At 47.3% G+C, this 15,270-nt stretch overlaps 1 protein-coding gene across 1 annotated transcript in view; it reads left to right on the top strand.

Moving 5' to 3' along the window:
- The window catches only part of SLC15A1 (solute carrier family 15 member 1), a 190,658-nt gene extending 178,127 nt beyond the window's left edge, over nt 1-12,531 (top strand). The window contains exons 21-23 of the mRNA XM_069640488.1: nt 4,757-4,906; nt 8,318-8,425; nt 11,688-12,531. Coding sequence (XP_069496589.1) covers nt 4,757-4,906; nt 8,318-8,425; nt 11,688-11,888 — 459 coding nt within the window. The 3' untranslated portion in view covers nt 11,889-12,531. The remainder of the gene's footprint in view (nt 1-4,756; nt 4,907-8,317; nt 8,426-11,687) is intronic.
- Nucleotides 12,532-15,270: the final 2,739 nt, after the last annotated feature.

Consider the following 15,270-nt stretch of genomic DNA (forward strand, 5'->3'; position numbering starts at 1 on the left):
TGATGCGAAGGACTATACTTTCTACTCTGCCATCCACAACAACAGTTCCCGGATTGATTATATCTTGGCATCCTCCCACAGCCCATTCATCTGGGGGACGAGTCAAATCTTGCCACGCACCCTGTCCAACCACTCAATGGTCACACTCGACGTCTCCCTAGCGAGCGCAACAGTTCCTGGACTCAACTGGAGATTTAAACATGGCTCTCTCGCCGACACAGTCTTTGCAGATGAACTACGCAAGGAAATAATGGCCTTCATCGAGACAAAGTTGGTTCTGTTGATTCCCCCGGCACCATTTGGGAAGCTCTAAAATGCTTTGTACGTGGCATATGCCTGGCCAAAGAAAACAGCATACTAAGACTGATCCGGAGAGAGCTCTCAAGTAGTGAGAAGCGTTTGAAAGCTCTAGAGCGTCAAGTTCTCATTGCTCCAAATTCTCACACTCAAGCCGACCTAAAGGAGGATCTTCTGAAGTTCAGGGAAACGGCCGAACGGGAGATAAAATTCCTGGGTCATGGTCACCAAATCCGGCAATATGGGGAGAGACAGAAACCAGGCACCTTGTTGGCCCGCCTACTGTCAATGGACAAAACCCCGACACAAGTTGAATGTGTCAAGGACGCTCAAGGACAGCGGGTATATACTGAGGAGGAAATCGCTCTCACGTTCCGGAATTTCTATCAGAACCTGTACAGTTCCAAAGGTAACTCAGATCTGAACTCTATACAGGAGTATCTTAACGACACTGAGCTATACTGGGTGGAGGCAGACCTGCGAGAACCACTAAACGCTCCGATAACAGAGGAAGAAATTCTGGAGGCAATAAAATCCCTTCCAAACTCCAAAGCGCCAGGACCAGACGGGCTCATTGGAGAGTTTTACAAAGCCCACAGATCCATACTCGCCCAACTCCTGCTACGCGTCTATGAATAAGCAGTTGAGCACGGAAGCCTTCCCCCCACACTGCGCGAAGCCAATGTTATGGTACTACATAAAGCCGGCAAACCCGCAGATGAATGCGCATCTTACAGGCCGATCTCCTTAATCAACCTGGACAACAAAATTCTTTCCAAAATACTTGCAACGCGACTACTCCCTCTCATGCCGGCCCTGGTGATTGGAGACCAAGCCGGATTCATTCCAGGACGTAGTACCACATACAGCATCAGAAGACTGTTCAGAGTCATCGAGGGCATAGATCCAACACAACAGGCGATTGCGTTACTTCTTGACGCCGAGAAGGCGTTCGACTCTGTTGAATGGCCATTCATGACGGCAGCGCTTAGACAGATGGGCTTTGGTAATTTCTTTATCAGGTTAGTGTCTCTGTTATATAACGACCTGCGGTCATATGTCACTCTGGGTAACACTAGATCCACGAGCATATCACTAGAGCGTGGAACAAGACTGCCCGTTTTCAGCACTGATATTCGCCCTTATCATGGAGCCCTTGGCTTCGAGATTACGAGAAAACTAACTGCACCGAGGGCTTAAACTAGGTCCTCACAGATTGATTGTTTCTCTTCACGCTGATAACGTCATATTGTTTGTCAGTGACCCCCAAGAGAATCTTAACCCTGTAATGCGCAAAGTGATAAGATTCGGCCAAATGTCTGGGCTGAAAATTAATCATTCCAAATCGGTAGTGTTTCCCTTGACCCCCAATACAACTGAATTTATTGACGATCATGGCTTTAAATGGGAGCACTCAAAGGTGCGCTATCTGGGCATTTACATGTCACGTAACCATCATGAGATTTACAAAGATAATTATGTCACCACGCTAAACTCAATGCAAGAACGTATCCATAGGTGGAAATCTTTACCGTTAACGATATGGGGCAGAGTATCCTTGATCAAGATTGTCATTCTTCCTAAACTTCTGTATTTATTTATAAACATGCCACTACTCCTTCCCAAATCCTTTCTCCAAAAAATCAGGACGGCAGTTCTAGAGCTCATATGAGCGGGTAAACCGGCTTGTGTCGCGTATAGCACTCTGGTGTTGCCAACATCCAAGGCGGGTCTGGCGCTCCCAGACATAGAAAAATACTATTGGGCGGCCCAAGCTCACTTCCTGAGCTATTGGTACGCAGAGCATTTCGTTCGCCCACACGTGCAAGTGGAACGAGCCCTGGCCTCACCCGACCTGCTAAGCGCTGTCATTATAAGCCAAATCCCAGTCCCGAATAACACGCTTAACACAGTCCTGTCTACATACGCAATCTGGAAAAAGATGGAGACCAAATACGGAGTAGACGTGAGATTCTCCCCTCTACTCCCAATCAGATTTATTCCCGGCATTCCCCTCACAAACGAAAAAGTGTTTCTAATATGGGCTGACAAGGTCAATGTCCACTCACTCGGAGACCTGTTCCCTGAGGGCACCTTTCTAACCCCACAAATGGCCAAAGATAGGGGGGGTAATGCTTCCCTAGATGTTTTCCTTTATTTTAGATTACGCCATACCTTACACAAGTTATTTCCCCACCTGGAAGTTACTACATAACACAATTCAAGCGCATGGGGAAGGGAGATTGGTCTCGCTGTTATATAAATCCATGGTGGCCGATATTGGGAAACCCAACACTAAAACCCAGCAAAATTGGGAAACTGCCATTCAGGAGACAATATCCTCTGAAGATTGGTCCTATATCCTAAACCAAACCCAAAAGGTCGCACTGAATACTCGTTACAAATTAATACATTTTAACTTTGTACACCAAATATACTATACCCCAGTCAAGAAGCACAAACATCATCCAGACACGTCGCCCAAATGCAAAAGATGCGCAGCGGCTCGTGCGGACTTCCTCCACTTGGCCTGGGACTGCCCCGGAATACGACGTTTCTGGAACTCAGTCTTACAAATAACTGCTGACATCATAGGCGAACAGGTGACCCCGCTTCCGCTGGGGCTACTCCTGGGTCTCACTAAATACCTTCAAGCTGCATCACGTAAATTAGCAGCCCTTCTTCTGGTACTGGCCCGGAAGAGGATCGCCATGTCTTGGGGCAGAGGCCCACCACCCAAACTTGATGACTGGAAAAGAGACATAACATACTGCCAGAATGTGGAAAGCGAATTTATAAGAACCCTACCATTACATGCACGCCCCCCAGACATCTGGGGACTGTATATTGCATATCTGCTAAACAGTAATGAATCTGTAGGCTCTGATTCGTCTGGCACCTGAAAGGAGACTATGGAACTGAGATCCTCCACATCCCTCTGAACTTTACATTTCGGACACTGATGAAGAATTAAATTGGGCTCTAATTTCATACGGGGCGGGAGGGGAATGGGGGCCTTCGGGGGGGGAACAGTTAATGGGTAATGTTTTTTTCCTTTCTTTCTTCCCTTCCTTTTTTCCCAAACCTCCACCTTTTACACCTCCCCATTTCCTTTTCCTCAAGTTTTGATTGTGCACCTTGTTGGTGCGATTGTATTTCAAGGGTATGTAAAATTCAAAAATATTTTTTTTTTTAAAAAACAACATAGCACTGAAAATTGAACAGAAAGTGGCAATGCGGTGGGCGAGAGTTGCCAAGTATTGGTTGAAAAGCGAGGGTGAGAGGTTAGACCCCTGGTGAACACCACAAGTAGAAAGGGAGATAGAGGAAAGGAAGGGCCCAAGTTGGACCTGGGATGGTCGATCAGAGAGGAAAGAGGTCAGCCAGGCCAGAGCTTGTTCAGTGATACCCAAGTTGTCACAGAGACGGTTGAGCAGGATGGTATGGTTGACCGTGTCGAAGGCAGAGGAGAGATCAAGTAGGATGAGGACAGAGGAGATGTTAGAGTCAAGGTTGGAGAGCAGATCTTCACGGATGTTCAGAAGAGCACAAAAGAGGCAGGACACAATCCTTCTCCATGTTAAGCCAAAGGGGTGCAGAGAGGGAGCCACAGAGAAGGGAGTCAGTTTATGATTATAATTAGTTATTTATAACGTGCTTAATACCCAGAGGTGTCATAGCGCAGACCTGGGGATTGAACCTGTGTTGTTCTGCGTCGTCTTGATTCCAAGCCGAGCGTGTTGCCCCCAAGCTATCCTCCCGAGACTTTAGGGGGGCTGTGCTCCATGTGCCCTCTTAAATTAGCTTGCATAGCATAACTCTATGTGTCCGTCTTTCCCAGCCCCCAGGCCTCAATGATGAATCTGGTAAAGACCTCCAAGGTTCAGTGTCTGCAATGTTGGCTGTGGCTTTGACTTTGGCAGATGCACCATTTCCTTAGACCTCTTTTCTCCTGGCAATCCAACGAATGGCAGTTCCACAAGACACTCTCTACTGTTCCTCTGGTGTCAGGGCGCGCTGGCAGGGTGAACCCTCCGCCTGCATTGAACCTAAGTAGCATGAGCTGCCTCCATCTTTCCTGATTTGAAGGAGGACTACACATGGGTGAACGTTGGCACTGGGTTGAAACATGGCACATGAGAGCGCAGAGCACATGCACATGTGCCAGGCTCCTAAGGCTGTGTTGAGTGAGTTCCTGATCCTTCTTCATATATCTCTTTTTTGATTAGGGCTGAACCATATTTCTATGAAATGCAGAGGGGTTCAACAGAGGGAGGGAAGCAAGAAACCTCAATTTATTTTGCTTCATTCCAGATATGAGCTGTGAGACAGTTGCCACATTTTGAATTTTCTCAACAATGTCTCAGTGTTGTCTGCAAGCATCTGTTCTTGTTGTCTGATATTTTATACTTATGCTTGCGAATGCTCAGCTGTATTCTCTGCTCTTTTCTTTATGCAGTGCTCAAGCTCAACTGGACTGAAGCTGAACTCCACCGAGGACATCCAACCCAACAGTGTCCACATGGCTCTCCAGATCCCCCAGTATTTCATCCTCACGGCTGGAGAAGTCGTCTTCTCGGTCACCGGGCTGGAGTTTTCCTATTCCCAGGTAGGTGGCCTGCCACCCGTCTGCACCACAGAAGCCACTCGTGCTCAGCTGCTTCTGGGCACCTTCACGAGCTGTGGCACTGGACATGCATTTCAAAGCTGTAGGGAAATAAAGCCAGAGGGCCAGATTTGCCAAAATAGTTGAGATGAGGAAGAAGGTATGGTGCAGCATCTGCCTTCGTAAGCTCTGAATTTGCACACAACCGCAAACCCAGCAACACGGTTTTCACATCTGTATCACAAGCTACGGATGCGCAACTGTCCATTTGACTACTTATGTACATGCCTGCATGAACACAGCATGATACAGTGTTGTGCAGCCCTCCTTTATGCACTAAATACAGTGCTATAATTTCACACAATCACAACCCGCGTCCTCTTTCAGCTACCACTACCAGGGCTGCATGCGCACACTTACTGCACAGTGTGAATTGGGGCCTGTGTGGTATTGTGCGCATGCCTTGTGAAAATGCCTATACTGTTGATCTCTGCATTCTTATCGCCACACACTGTCAGAGATGAATATTCTACAGTCCTTCCGTACTTGCGGTGTAGCCTGTGGCGCAACAGTTCATATAGGCGCGGACAAGCCTTGATCGCGCAAATCCCACTTGTGAACAAAGACACCTCAGGTACGCAGGGATGTGCATTCATGTGTTACCTTTGTCAAGTGTGACCCGCTGTATGAAATGTAGACAGCAGGGCTACAGGGTTGTCCAACTCCAGGCCTTGAGGGCCAGATCGATGCCGGGTTTTCACGGTACCCTCAATATTCATGAGATACATTTGCATACAATGATTCTAAATGTATGCCCATTTTTCTCATGACTATCATTGAGCGGTATCCTGAAAACCCTGATCGATCCCTGGTTTTCACGGTACCCTCAATATTCATGAGATACATTTGCATACAATGATTCTAAATGTGTGCACATTTTTCTTATGACTGTCAATGAGGGGTATCCTGAAAACCCGTCAGGATTCCGGCCCTGGAGGCCCAGACTTGGACAACCCTAGGCTACACACTCTCTGACTGACATGCGACATAAACATGTGAAAATAAAGAATGTACAGACAGGAAGCAGAGCATGTTACGTTCGGAGGAAGAGAAGAAAGTGAGAACAATTGCCTGTTTTCGGTTCAATTGACTGGTTACCACACTCTGCAAGATCCAAGTTCAGGAGACTATGCGAGCCGGACCTGCCACCAACTCAGTCCGCACGTTCTCATCCACAAATTCAGACAGGAGATCTGTAAGACCCCTAAGCTCCTCTCCTCACCCCTCTAGCCAATCCCACTCCACAACTAGACAAGGATTGGCGGCTGTGACATTTCAGCTCCAGCTGCTAGTCTGTGGACCTCCCCCCTGCAATCCATTAGGAAGACTCATGACCAGGAGGACCTCCAAGTCTGGGTTCTTCACGCCTTCGTCCTATTTGTTTCTCTCCTCCTTTTTACCAATGACAACGGACCACCTAGATGGTCTAGTCTGGGCTTTATACGTGTCCAAAAGAAGTCATGTGATGAATAGATAACAGTCACTTGTGGGACATCCTAGGATGACGCCAGGTGATAGCTCTGGTAGATTATTGGTTGTTGCTGCTGTGTGCTAAAGCGTCCTGCTTGGCTGAATCTTCCCCTCCGCCCACTGAAGTTTCTCCCAGTAGTAGCTTTTAGAATTGCCAACAGGTTAAATTGCCTACGGAGGGATTCTGTTTGATCATGCGTTGAGTGCACAAGGGCGTTCCCACCACTGTGCCATGTCCCGCTCCATATGAGCCAAATTGACTGTCTCAGAGGCATTTGCAGAACAAAAAAAAGAATGCTGTAGAACTCTGAAAAACAATTTTTGCTTTACCTTATAAACATGTAAAGTGTAAGACAGTATCTGGGCCGGCTTTAGGCATGGGCGACACGGGCAGTTGCCCGGGGCACCACATTAGCTGCCATGCCATGTCAGCTCGGGTTAGTCTTTCAACAGCTCCCCTGAGATGGCGTGTTCAAGGTGCCCAATTGAAATGAAATGCGCCCCGCTCTCGTGCTGCTGCTGGATGCTCCAGCACATGAGTGGGGTGGTTTTCATTTCAATAGGTAGCTGGTGCTACACTGGCATGGGGCCGCCTTATGCTGTTCCGGCAGCAGCACTCTGTTTAGCAAAGCAGCCCCAACCATTCCCCCCTCCACACCTTCCCCTGCCTTGACCGGCAAGGGGGGCAATGTGGGTGAAAAGGGGTGCCAACATTTGTTCGCGTCGCTGCGGGCACTGCCAGAACTAAGACCTGCCGTGGAGAGTATATGCCACACTGCTAATTTGCAAGGACTCCGCTTCCTGAAGCCAGCGTCTTTGCAGGATGTAGAATTAATGGGGTTATTGGAATAAACACACAAAGAGAAACTGGGGAACTATTGATAACTGGATGCTTTTTGCACTATTACCCTTTCTGTTTCACAGCTGCCCTATATATCTGTATGCATATAGGTGCCTGGGTCTAGACTCTATAGCAGGATTGTCCAACTGCAGGCCTCGAGGGCCAGATCCATGTCAGATTTTCATGACATCCCTCATTAATATTCATGATACACATTTGCATACAATGATTCTAAGAGTATGCAAATCTTTCCTCATGAATTTTAATGAGGGATATCAGGAAAACCGATCAGGTTTCTGGCCCTCAAGGCTTGGAGTTGGACAACCCTGCTCTATAGTGCATCAAGAACGTGCATGCATGGGTTTTCAAACTGCAGCTCTCCAAGTGTTTAGAACAATGACTCCAACGACACCTCACCATTGCCTATGCTGTCTCGGGTTGAATGGAGCTGTAGTCCGGGCCATCTGGAAAGATACGGTTGTAGGCCTCTGATGTACATGGTCGCATGTCTGAGCGGTTTCATTCAGATTCCTCCGCTGCAGTTTGCTACAATGGGCCTCATTAGGACCCTGGCGGAGAGGGTATTACGCCAGCGTAGTGCATGGCGTACCTCTCCGCCATACTACGAGTTCCCGTAGCGCCATGGAGGTTTTCTCCGCCTGGTTTTACCAGCCGGAGAAAACCATGGCGCTACGGGACCTCGTTGTTAATTACGCCACCGTATTTTACGGTGGCGTAATTAACTCCTTCCCCACTCCCATTATACCCTATGGGGCAAAAATGGGAATGGGGAAGGGCAGAATGGGGATTGGGGATTTACCGCTCCGCCGAGGTCGGAATGGGGCGGTAAATCCGCCAACCCCCATGGCGCTATCGGCGGCTTTCCGCCATGCTTCGCGGTGCATTTAGCACCGCGAAATCCGCCTGGGTCGTAATGAGGCCCAATGGCTTAAGAGTCAGCATATCAGCATCTGAGCTGAGTCTTAGTGAGGAAAGCAAAGGCATTCTCATCAATAATAATGTGGCTCCTTCTCTCATCACAGGCACCCTCCAACATGAAGGCCGTGCTTCAGGGGGGCTGGCAGCTGACCGTGGCATTCGGAAATGTCATTGTCTTGATTGTGGCGGGTGCATCTCGTCTGGAACAGCAGGTAAGTGGGTAGAAGACACGTTTTGCTGAAATGTATGAAATCTTGCAATATAGCAGAATTTGCAACAGATGAATATGAGGTAAGGGGCCTCATTACGAGTACGCTGATGCGGGAAAAAACAGGGGTAACCTGGTGGTAATTCTGTTACCGCCATTTTACCGCTGCATTACTGCATTGCTGTGCTACTAGTTGGGTGGCAAGGTGGAGGATAAACCGCCAGCAAAAAGCTGGAGGTGAATTCACCTTACTGCCAAAACTCTGCAGAATTACCACTGGCGTTAATTCCCCGAAATCCCCACGGCATCCTTCCATCTCTTGTAATCCCGTGCTAAATTTGCAGGACCAAGTGGCTGTAACGGTAATCGAGTTTGGTGGTATTTTGGCAGATTTACTGCAGAAATACCGGCAAACCTGCAATGAGGCCCACGATATCTTGTGATGAATATTGCTATAAAGTGTACCACTCGCAGAACAGCTCCCATTCGCACTGTGATTGAATTCCTAAATATGACACATGGAATACCCAGAATCCATGCACAGGTGCACGGTGCTTTATGCACACATGCATGTAGTGGCTCAGAGAGGCAGTGCTGCCTGCCCAAAACAGGAATTGGCCCATTTCCACAAGGTCCATGCTGTATTGTTTGGTAGATGTTGTCACTGGGAATGTGGCACTAAAGAGCACAGACATCCTGGCACTAAGGGCCACAGGCCCCTGGAACGATGACACACACATCTTTGTGAAGGCCTCACTTTCCTCATCGTCAATTTCAGATACTGAGCAACCAGTTGCCTTCCGCAGAAACTCCTCCTTATTTAAATTACAGGAGAGAGGGCACTTTAATTATCTCTTTTGGCTGGCGTGATTGTGGTGTCACTTTGTTGACACTGGTGATATTTTGGGGCAATGGCAATAAGGTACGAAAACCATGCCACGGGCCAAAACTAGGGTCCTGGCAATATACACATAGGGGGTATGTCAAAGTTGTAACGTGACTTTGCTATAGAGGGGTACTTATCATTGCTTTTTTTTAAAGTATTCATTGTTTATCATAACATATACTCTGGCTGTATCAATACATTGCAGCAAATTCATTAACCATAGCAGATTCATAGACAATTAGCCCCAATGCAACCCCCCCCCAAATATAAATAACATTAAGGAGAATATAGTCACATCTTGCATATAGTACAATCGCTGGCAGTTTTAATTTCTGCGCAATCCCTTCAGGCATTTCATACTTGTACTCCCCCTTTTACCGTTTGCTTATCCTCGACCACACATTATATCTCCATGTAGCCATATTATCTATTTCTTATTTATGGTGGCCTCATGGCAAATCGATTGTCAATTCCGTCTGTCACTCTATTTATTTGAATTCATAAAGCTGGTTCATCTAAGTGTAGTACAGAGAAATGAATACATGTTAACTTAACGATCTGTGAAAAGAAGAGGCCATGGACGTGAAGCTACTTTCTAGGGTCCGGGGACAGCTAGAAGACGGGCTCTTAAAACAGAGGGAAAAGAGGCAAGAGAAGGAGAGGACCACAAGGGCAGAGGGCGGGCATTGCAGAGGGTGGGGGTGAGAAGGGAATAAGAACGAACCTGGGATTGAGCATAGAGGATGTGGAACAGGCGGTAGAAAAAGAGAGGAAGATTGGGGGATATGACCCGAGACGGCGGTCCAACCCTGTTGGTAATGGACAGCCACCCAAGTTGGGGGCCCGAGTGAAGCAGGGGTTTCTTAACGAGGACGGCTGTGCCATTACTTAGGGCCGGGCTGGCCCGCCACCGAGGGGCATCTCGCCATTAACACCCGTGTAGTTCCCTACATGGCCCTAATAGTGTCTTAAAAAATTAATTACCTTTATCCTGCGGTTCAGCTCCGCGTAACACTGCTTGTCAGTGAAGTCCGTATTCAATGCTGATGAGGCTGACGTCATCAACATGAAAACGGACTTCGCTGACAAGCAGCGCTGCGCCACGCTGGTCCGCGGGATAAAGGTACATTTCTTTTTTTTAAGACACCATTAGCACCCGTGTAGGAACTACACGGTTGCTTAGTGGTGAAGGGGCAGACCGGAAGAGAAGGGGCCGATGGCCACCCAGGCAGCTCGGAACGCGGGCTTGTACCAAGACTCCTGGTTAGCCAGCGCACCCACCGAGGGTGCTAATGAAGAGTACGGCTAGAAGGACACAATGAAACGAGAGACGAGAGTGAAGGGGGGGCAAGGTCATGGACACATTTAAAACTAATGTATGAATAAACAGAAGATGTGCGTGGGAAGGAAGCCTCTGGAGAACGGTAACAGTAGGAGAGAGATTGGATATGAAGAAGAGAGAGAAGATGAATAGCAGATTACAATATAAAGTGAAGAGGGGCAAGAGCTCACATGCAGGAAGGCCCAGTATAAAAAAAACAAGGGGGGGTCCTGGGAGTCCCTCTGCCAGACATTAGTCCTGGTTACAAGGGCCTTACCCAGATTCTGTGAAAGATAGTGAGCTAAAGAATCTGGGTAAGGCTCTCGCAACCAGGACTAATGTCTGGCAGAGAGACTCCCAGGTCCTCCCCCCCCCTTGTTTTTTGGAAGGCCCAGTAGTCATGAAGAACAGGAATCAAGGTCTGAGAAGACCAGCGAGGCAGTGAGAGTTTTGGTCGCAGAGAAAGTGAGAAAAAGACAGATTGTGTGAATATTATGAAGTCGAAAGCAACAGGAAGGCGCCGGAGGTGGAAAAATAAATCGAGAAAGAAAGTGAGGGGTCAAAGATGATGCCAAGATTCTGGGTAAATGACTGCCCAGAATCTGAGAGGAAGACTGATGTGGGTAAAGTAAATGTAGGGCAGGGCCGGAGCGTCATGAGGGTAGGGGGAATCTCAGTTCCAGTAGGATTGAGGTGAAGAGAAGGGGCACGCATCCAGTTTCCCTACTGTGTGCAAGAATGCATTCCCACCCTGTTGCCTAATCGCAGCCCGCAGGTCAGGATGCGGGCACTGACTATTGCTTCCCTAGTATAAATGTGGAGGGGCACGCGGGAAAGCAAGCAGTATTGATTATTGCCTTACTAACACATCCGCAGGTCATGGCTTAGTGGCACCTGAATCTGTAGCATTTAGAGGGGCACCGACGACCCTGCCACCACCGGCTAGTGATTTGTCCGTATTTTTAGGTTCTTACTAATATCTTATCAGCAGCCCACAATGGTTGTAGCAGTAAAATGCCACCAAATGGTACTAACTGTGAACCTTTGATTTGTTTACAGTGGGCGGAGTACTTCCTCTTTGCAGCTCTACTCTTTGCCGTCTGCATCATCTTCTCTATCATGGCCTACTTCTACACCTACGTGGATCCAGCCGAGATTGAAGCCCAATTCGACGACCCCGACAGGAAGAAGAAGGAAAAGGAAATAGCGGCGAATATGTACGAAAATGGGGATGGACCTTTCTCACAAACCAAAATGTAAAACTCGCAGGCCAGATGGGATAAAACAGATATCAATAGTGCAGTGCCAACTAAGGAAAATTTGAAACTGCTCTGCATAACACGGGCAGGCCTACCTCACCGAAATGGGAATTAAACTAGACGTTTCGTTTACCGGAACAATCTACCAAGTCGTGACCGGAATCTTGTGTCCGCCATCTTCCACTTTATCGGGGCTATTCCCTGAGGGCAGATCTCATACCATCTACAATCAGGGGGATTTGTGCCGATTATGTGTAACTTTGAGAGTACGATTCAGTATTCAACGCCGCGCAATGATAACGTAATCGGATTGTTTTCTTCCGTGATGTATTATTTGTTAGTATCCTTAAGAAGTGTCGGATTAATGCTGTGTGTTCATGTTTGTTCATGGGCACAGAAAGCCAGTGAAATTCGTTTTTCGAATACCTTTGTCTAATTTTACCCCTATCAAATGGTTACATAATGCACTATGGTCAGTGAATCTATGTTATTTGGCTGCAACAATTGCACATGTATTTTTGGGTAGCACGTACTGTATGATTCATTGTAATAAACGGTAACATGAACCGGATACATGCTTAAGAAGGCTTTCCAGGTAGGAGAAATAGAGAACGGACCACTAAATAAATAATATATTCTCTGAATGAAGTCCTTTATTATTAGAGTTCTTTATGAGGTTCTGACAGTGGAGACCCAGAAGCAGAATTGTGCACATTCCTGCACTGATGAGAGTCTCTGTACAACAGGGGTCTTCAACCTTTGTCTCTCCAGGTCTTTCAGACTACAAATCCCAGCATCCCCAGTAAGCATAGTCAATGATGAGGGATCATGGGAGTCATAGCGCAAAAAACATCTGGAGGGACAAAGGAGGCAGATCCCCTCTGTACTAGAAGATCCATCTATACAACGCTGAGGGGTTGGGGGCACAGTTGTGGTATATTTCTACAACTGTGACCGTGGTCCGTGCTATGGGTATCACTTGTAAGCACTGGTATGTCCACGGTACACAGGAGAGGGGGAAATGAAGCGAGCAAACTGCTTTACAGTGGTAGAGGGCTTGGCATCGGGGCACAATTAAACACTGGTGACGGTGTTGTGAAGTTGAAGTCCTTGGTACATATGTGTTGTTAAATGAGGACATTTGTGTACACAGTGCCGGGGAGTTTAGAAAAAAACATACATCTGCACACTGCTCAACCAGATGTAAAACAGTGCACATTTACAGAGTGGTGAGTGGGCGGTACAATGAAAACACTGTGCATTGATGAACGAGTCTTCCTCAAGCTGCTAGGAGGTGGTATGGTCCCCTTTTAAATCATGTCCTCCTTCCCTCTACAGACTCCCTTTTAAAAAGATCTCCTGTCCACTGCTAACACAGTGACCCATAGACAAAAGAGACATGACCAGAGCAGTGAAGTGGGGCAAGGACTAATACACACTGGCTGACAAAAGCACACCTGCAGGCACTCACAGACATAAAATGACGCAGGCAGCCCTCTCTCACTATTTGACATCGCAGCAGCCTCTGTCCTCTCTCTCTCTCTATGAGTCTGCGCTGTTTCACTGGTTAGTGCCCTCTTCACTCACCCGTTCCCTCTCTCCCCAGTCTGCCCTCTCACTAGCCTGTCCAATCTTTCATCGCTTTCTGTTATCTTAATAAAATATGCCCTCTTTCCAAATATGTAGCCTCTTGTACACTACTCTTAGTTTGAGTCCTCTAGCAGGTAGTTTGAGTCCTCTCCTAGTATGTGGAATATTGTGTCATCTCTTCCAGTTGTTGCCCTCTCTTCTACTCTGTGCCCTCTATTCCTGTCTGTGCCCTAATTTCATGTCTGTGTCTCCAATCTGTGTCCTCTTGTACCTTGCCCCATCCTTTGAACTCTTTGCACAGTCTGTGCCCTATCTCAGTTATTCCATCCGATTCCCCCCAGCGCCTTTCTTGATCTATGTTTATGATAAGTTGACATGATCCCTTTGCAGCAAGATTCCAGAGGTGAGGTTAAAGGTGAAAGGTTAAAGCGGGCAGGTAAGTCAAAGCGGCACTTTATTTACAAATAGCTGTACCCATACTGATTAGCAGCACCTTGTTTACAAATCGCTGCTCCTTTCCCAGTTAGCAACTTTGTTTACAAATAGCTTTTTAAGACATACTGCTTAGCTCTGAGCACATGCCTGTGGAGGTCCTGTAGCTCATTTGAAATAACCATGTTTACAGCAAAGCCAAAACCCATGACCTTTCTCGCCCATTCTAGAGTGACCGGCCTAAGGGGTGCCAAAAACGAGTGTCAGGTACCCTGGGAAGTGAATGCGCGTGGAGTGAGCGAATAATGCCGGGCGACTCTTCTTTCGGATTTTAAGTGGCTTGCACTTTGTACACATGCTATGATTCATAGCCAAAGCTTCTTCAGGGTCTACGTTGTAATTCTTCATTACATTCTGCCCTAAGTTTTCAGTTTTCACACTCCCTTTATGGTGGACCCAAGTTCCGTGTTTCATAAACGTCCTCTTTGAAACCAGCCACATGCCAAACCATATTCCTACTGGGGATGTCCGGCGTTTGTAAGACATGAACGTTTACATAGAGACATCTGTTTTTCAGGTGTTTTGCTTTTGCTTGGCAACGTGGGGGGAACCTCAAACTTACGTTCCCCTGTCCTCTGACAAAACCAGTTATTGGACTCAGACAAGCAAAAAAATCACGCTTAGACCAATAGTTACAGAAAAAATGTAAATGGCTCGTTATAGGCCCTTTATTCACCTCTTACGTATATACACATCACACAGACATATATAGTAGATTATACATAGACATTAAGAGAAATCATCACCCTTATCATAGTTGCAGAAGACACCTAAATCTCGGCCACCAGTAACACTGCTTAGTCCCAGAGCAGGTAGGCAGAGAGATTCACTCGTGTTAACAGGATCTGGGGCGGAGCTTCCTCCATCTCAGCGAGACTGCATCACCCGGGGGTTCAAATTCTAACTCTCTTCCACAGAGGAAAAACCTCTTCCCTTTATGGGGACAGTCCCAGCCCTTCTCAGTTATGACTGCCTCCGGCCGAAGAGCAGATCACAAGTAGAAGGGGCAAAGAGTGGAAAAAAACAGGCAGAAGTGGAAAAACCCAGCTTCCACCTCCTCGCATTCATTCCCAGTACCCCTTATCACTGCACCTGCAGAACGCTCCTACTCCCATTCTGGCTCGTCCTTCAGCGGACAATGCAATAACTATTCTCCACAGTAAATCCACTCAGCAACAATATTTATGTGACCTTGCCTTGTCTTCAGTGCTGAGATGCACGTTTACTTTACTGAGCCCACGAAAGATGTCGGCTTTCATTGCAGTGATGGGAGGTGAATGTCCAAGATGGCTGCACACTGG

The sequence above is a fragment of the Ambystoma mexicanum genome, chromosome 7q (genome assembly GCF_040938575.1).
Source record: "Ambystoma mexicanum isolate Mex_15411 chromosome 7q, UKY_AmexF1_1, whole genome shotgun sequence".
In the NCBI taxonomy this organism is placed as follows: Eukaryota; Metazoa; Chordata; class Amphibia; order Caudata; family Ambystomatidae; genus Ambystoma; species Ambystoma mexicanum.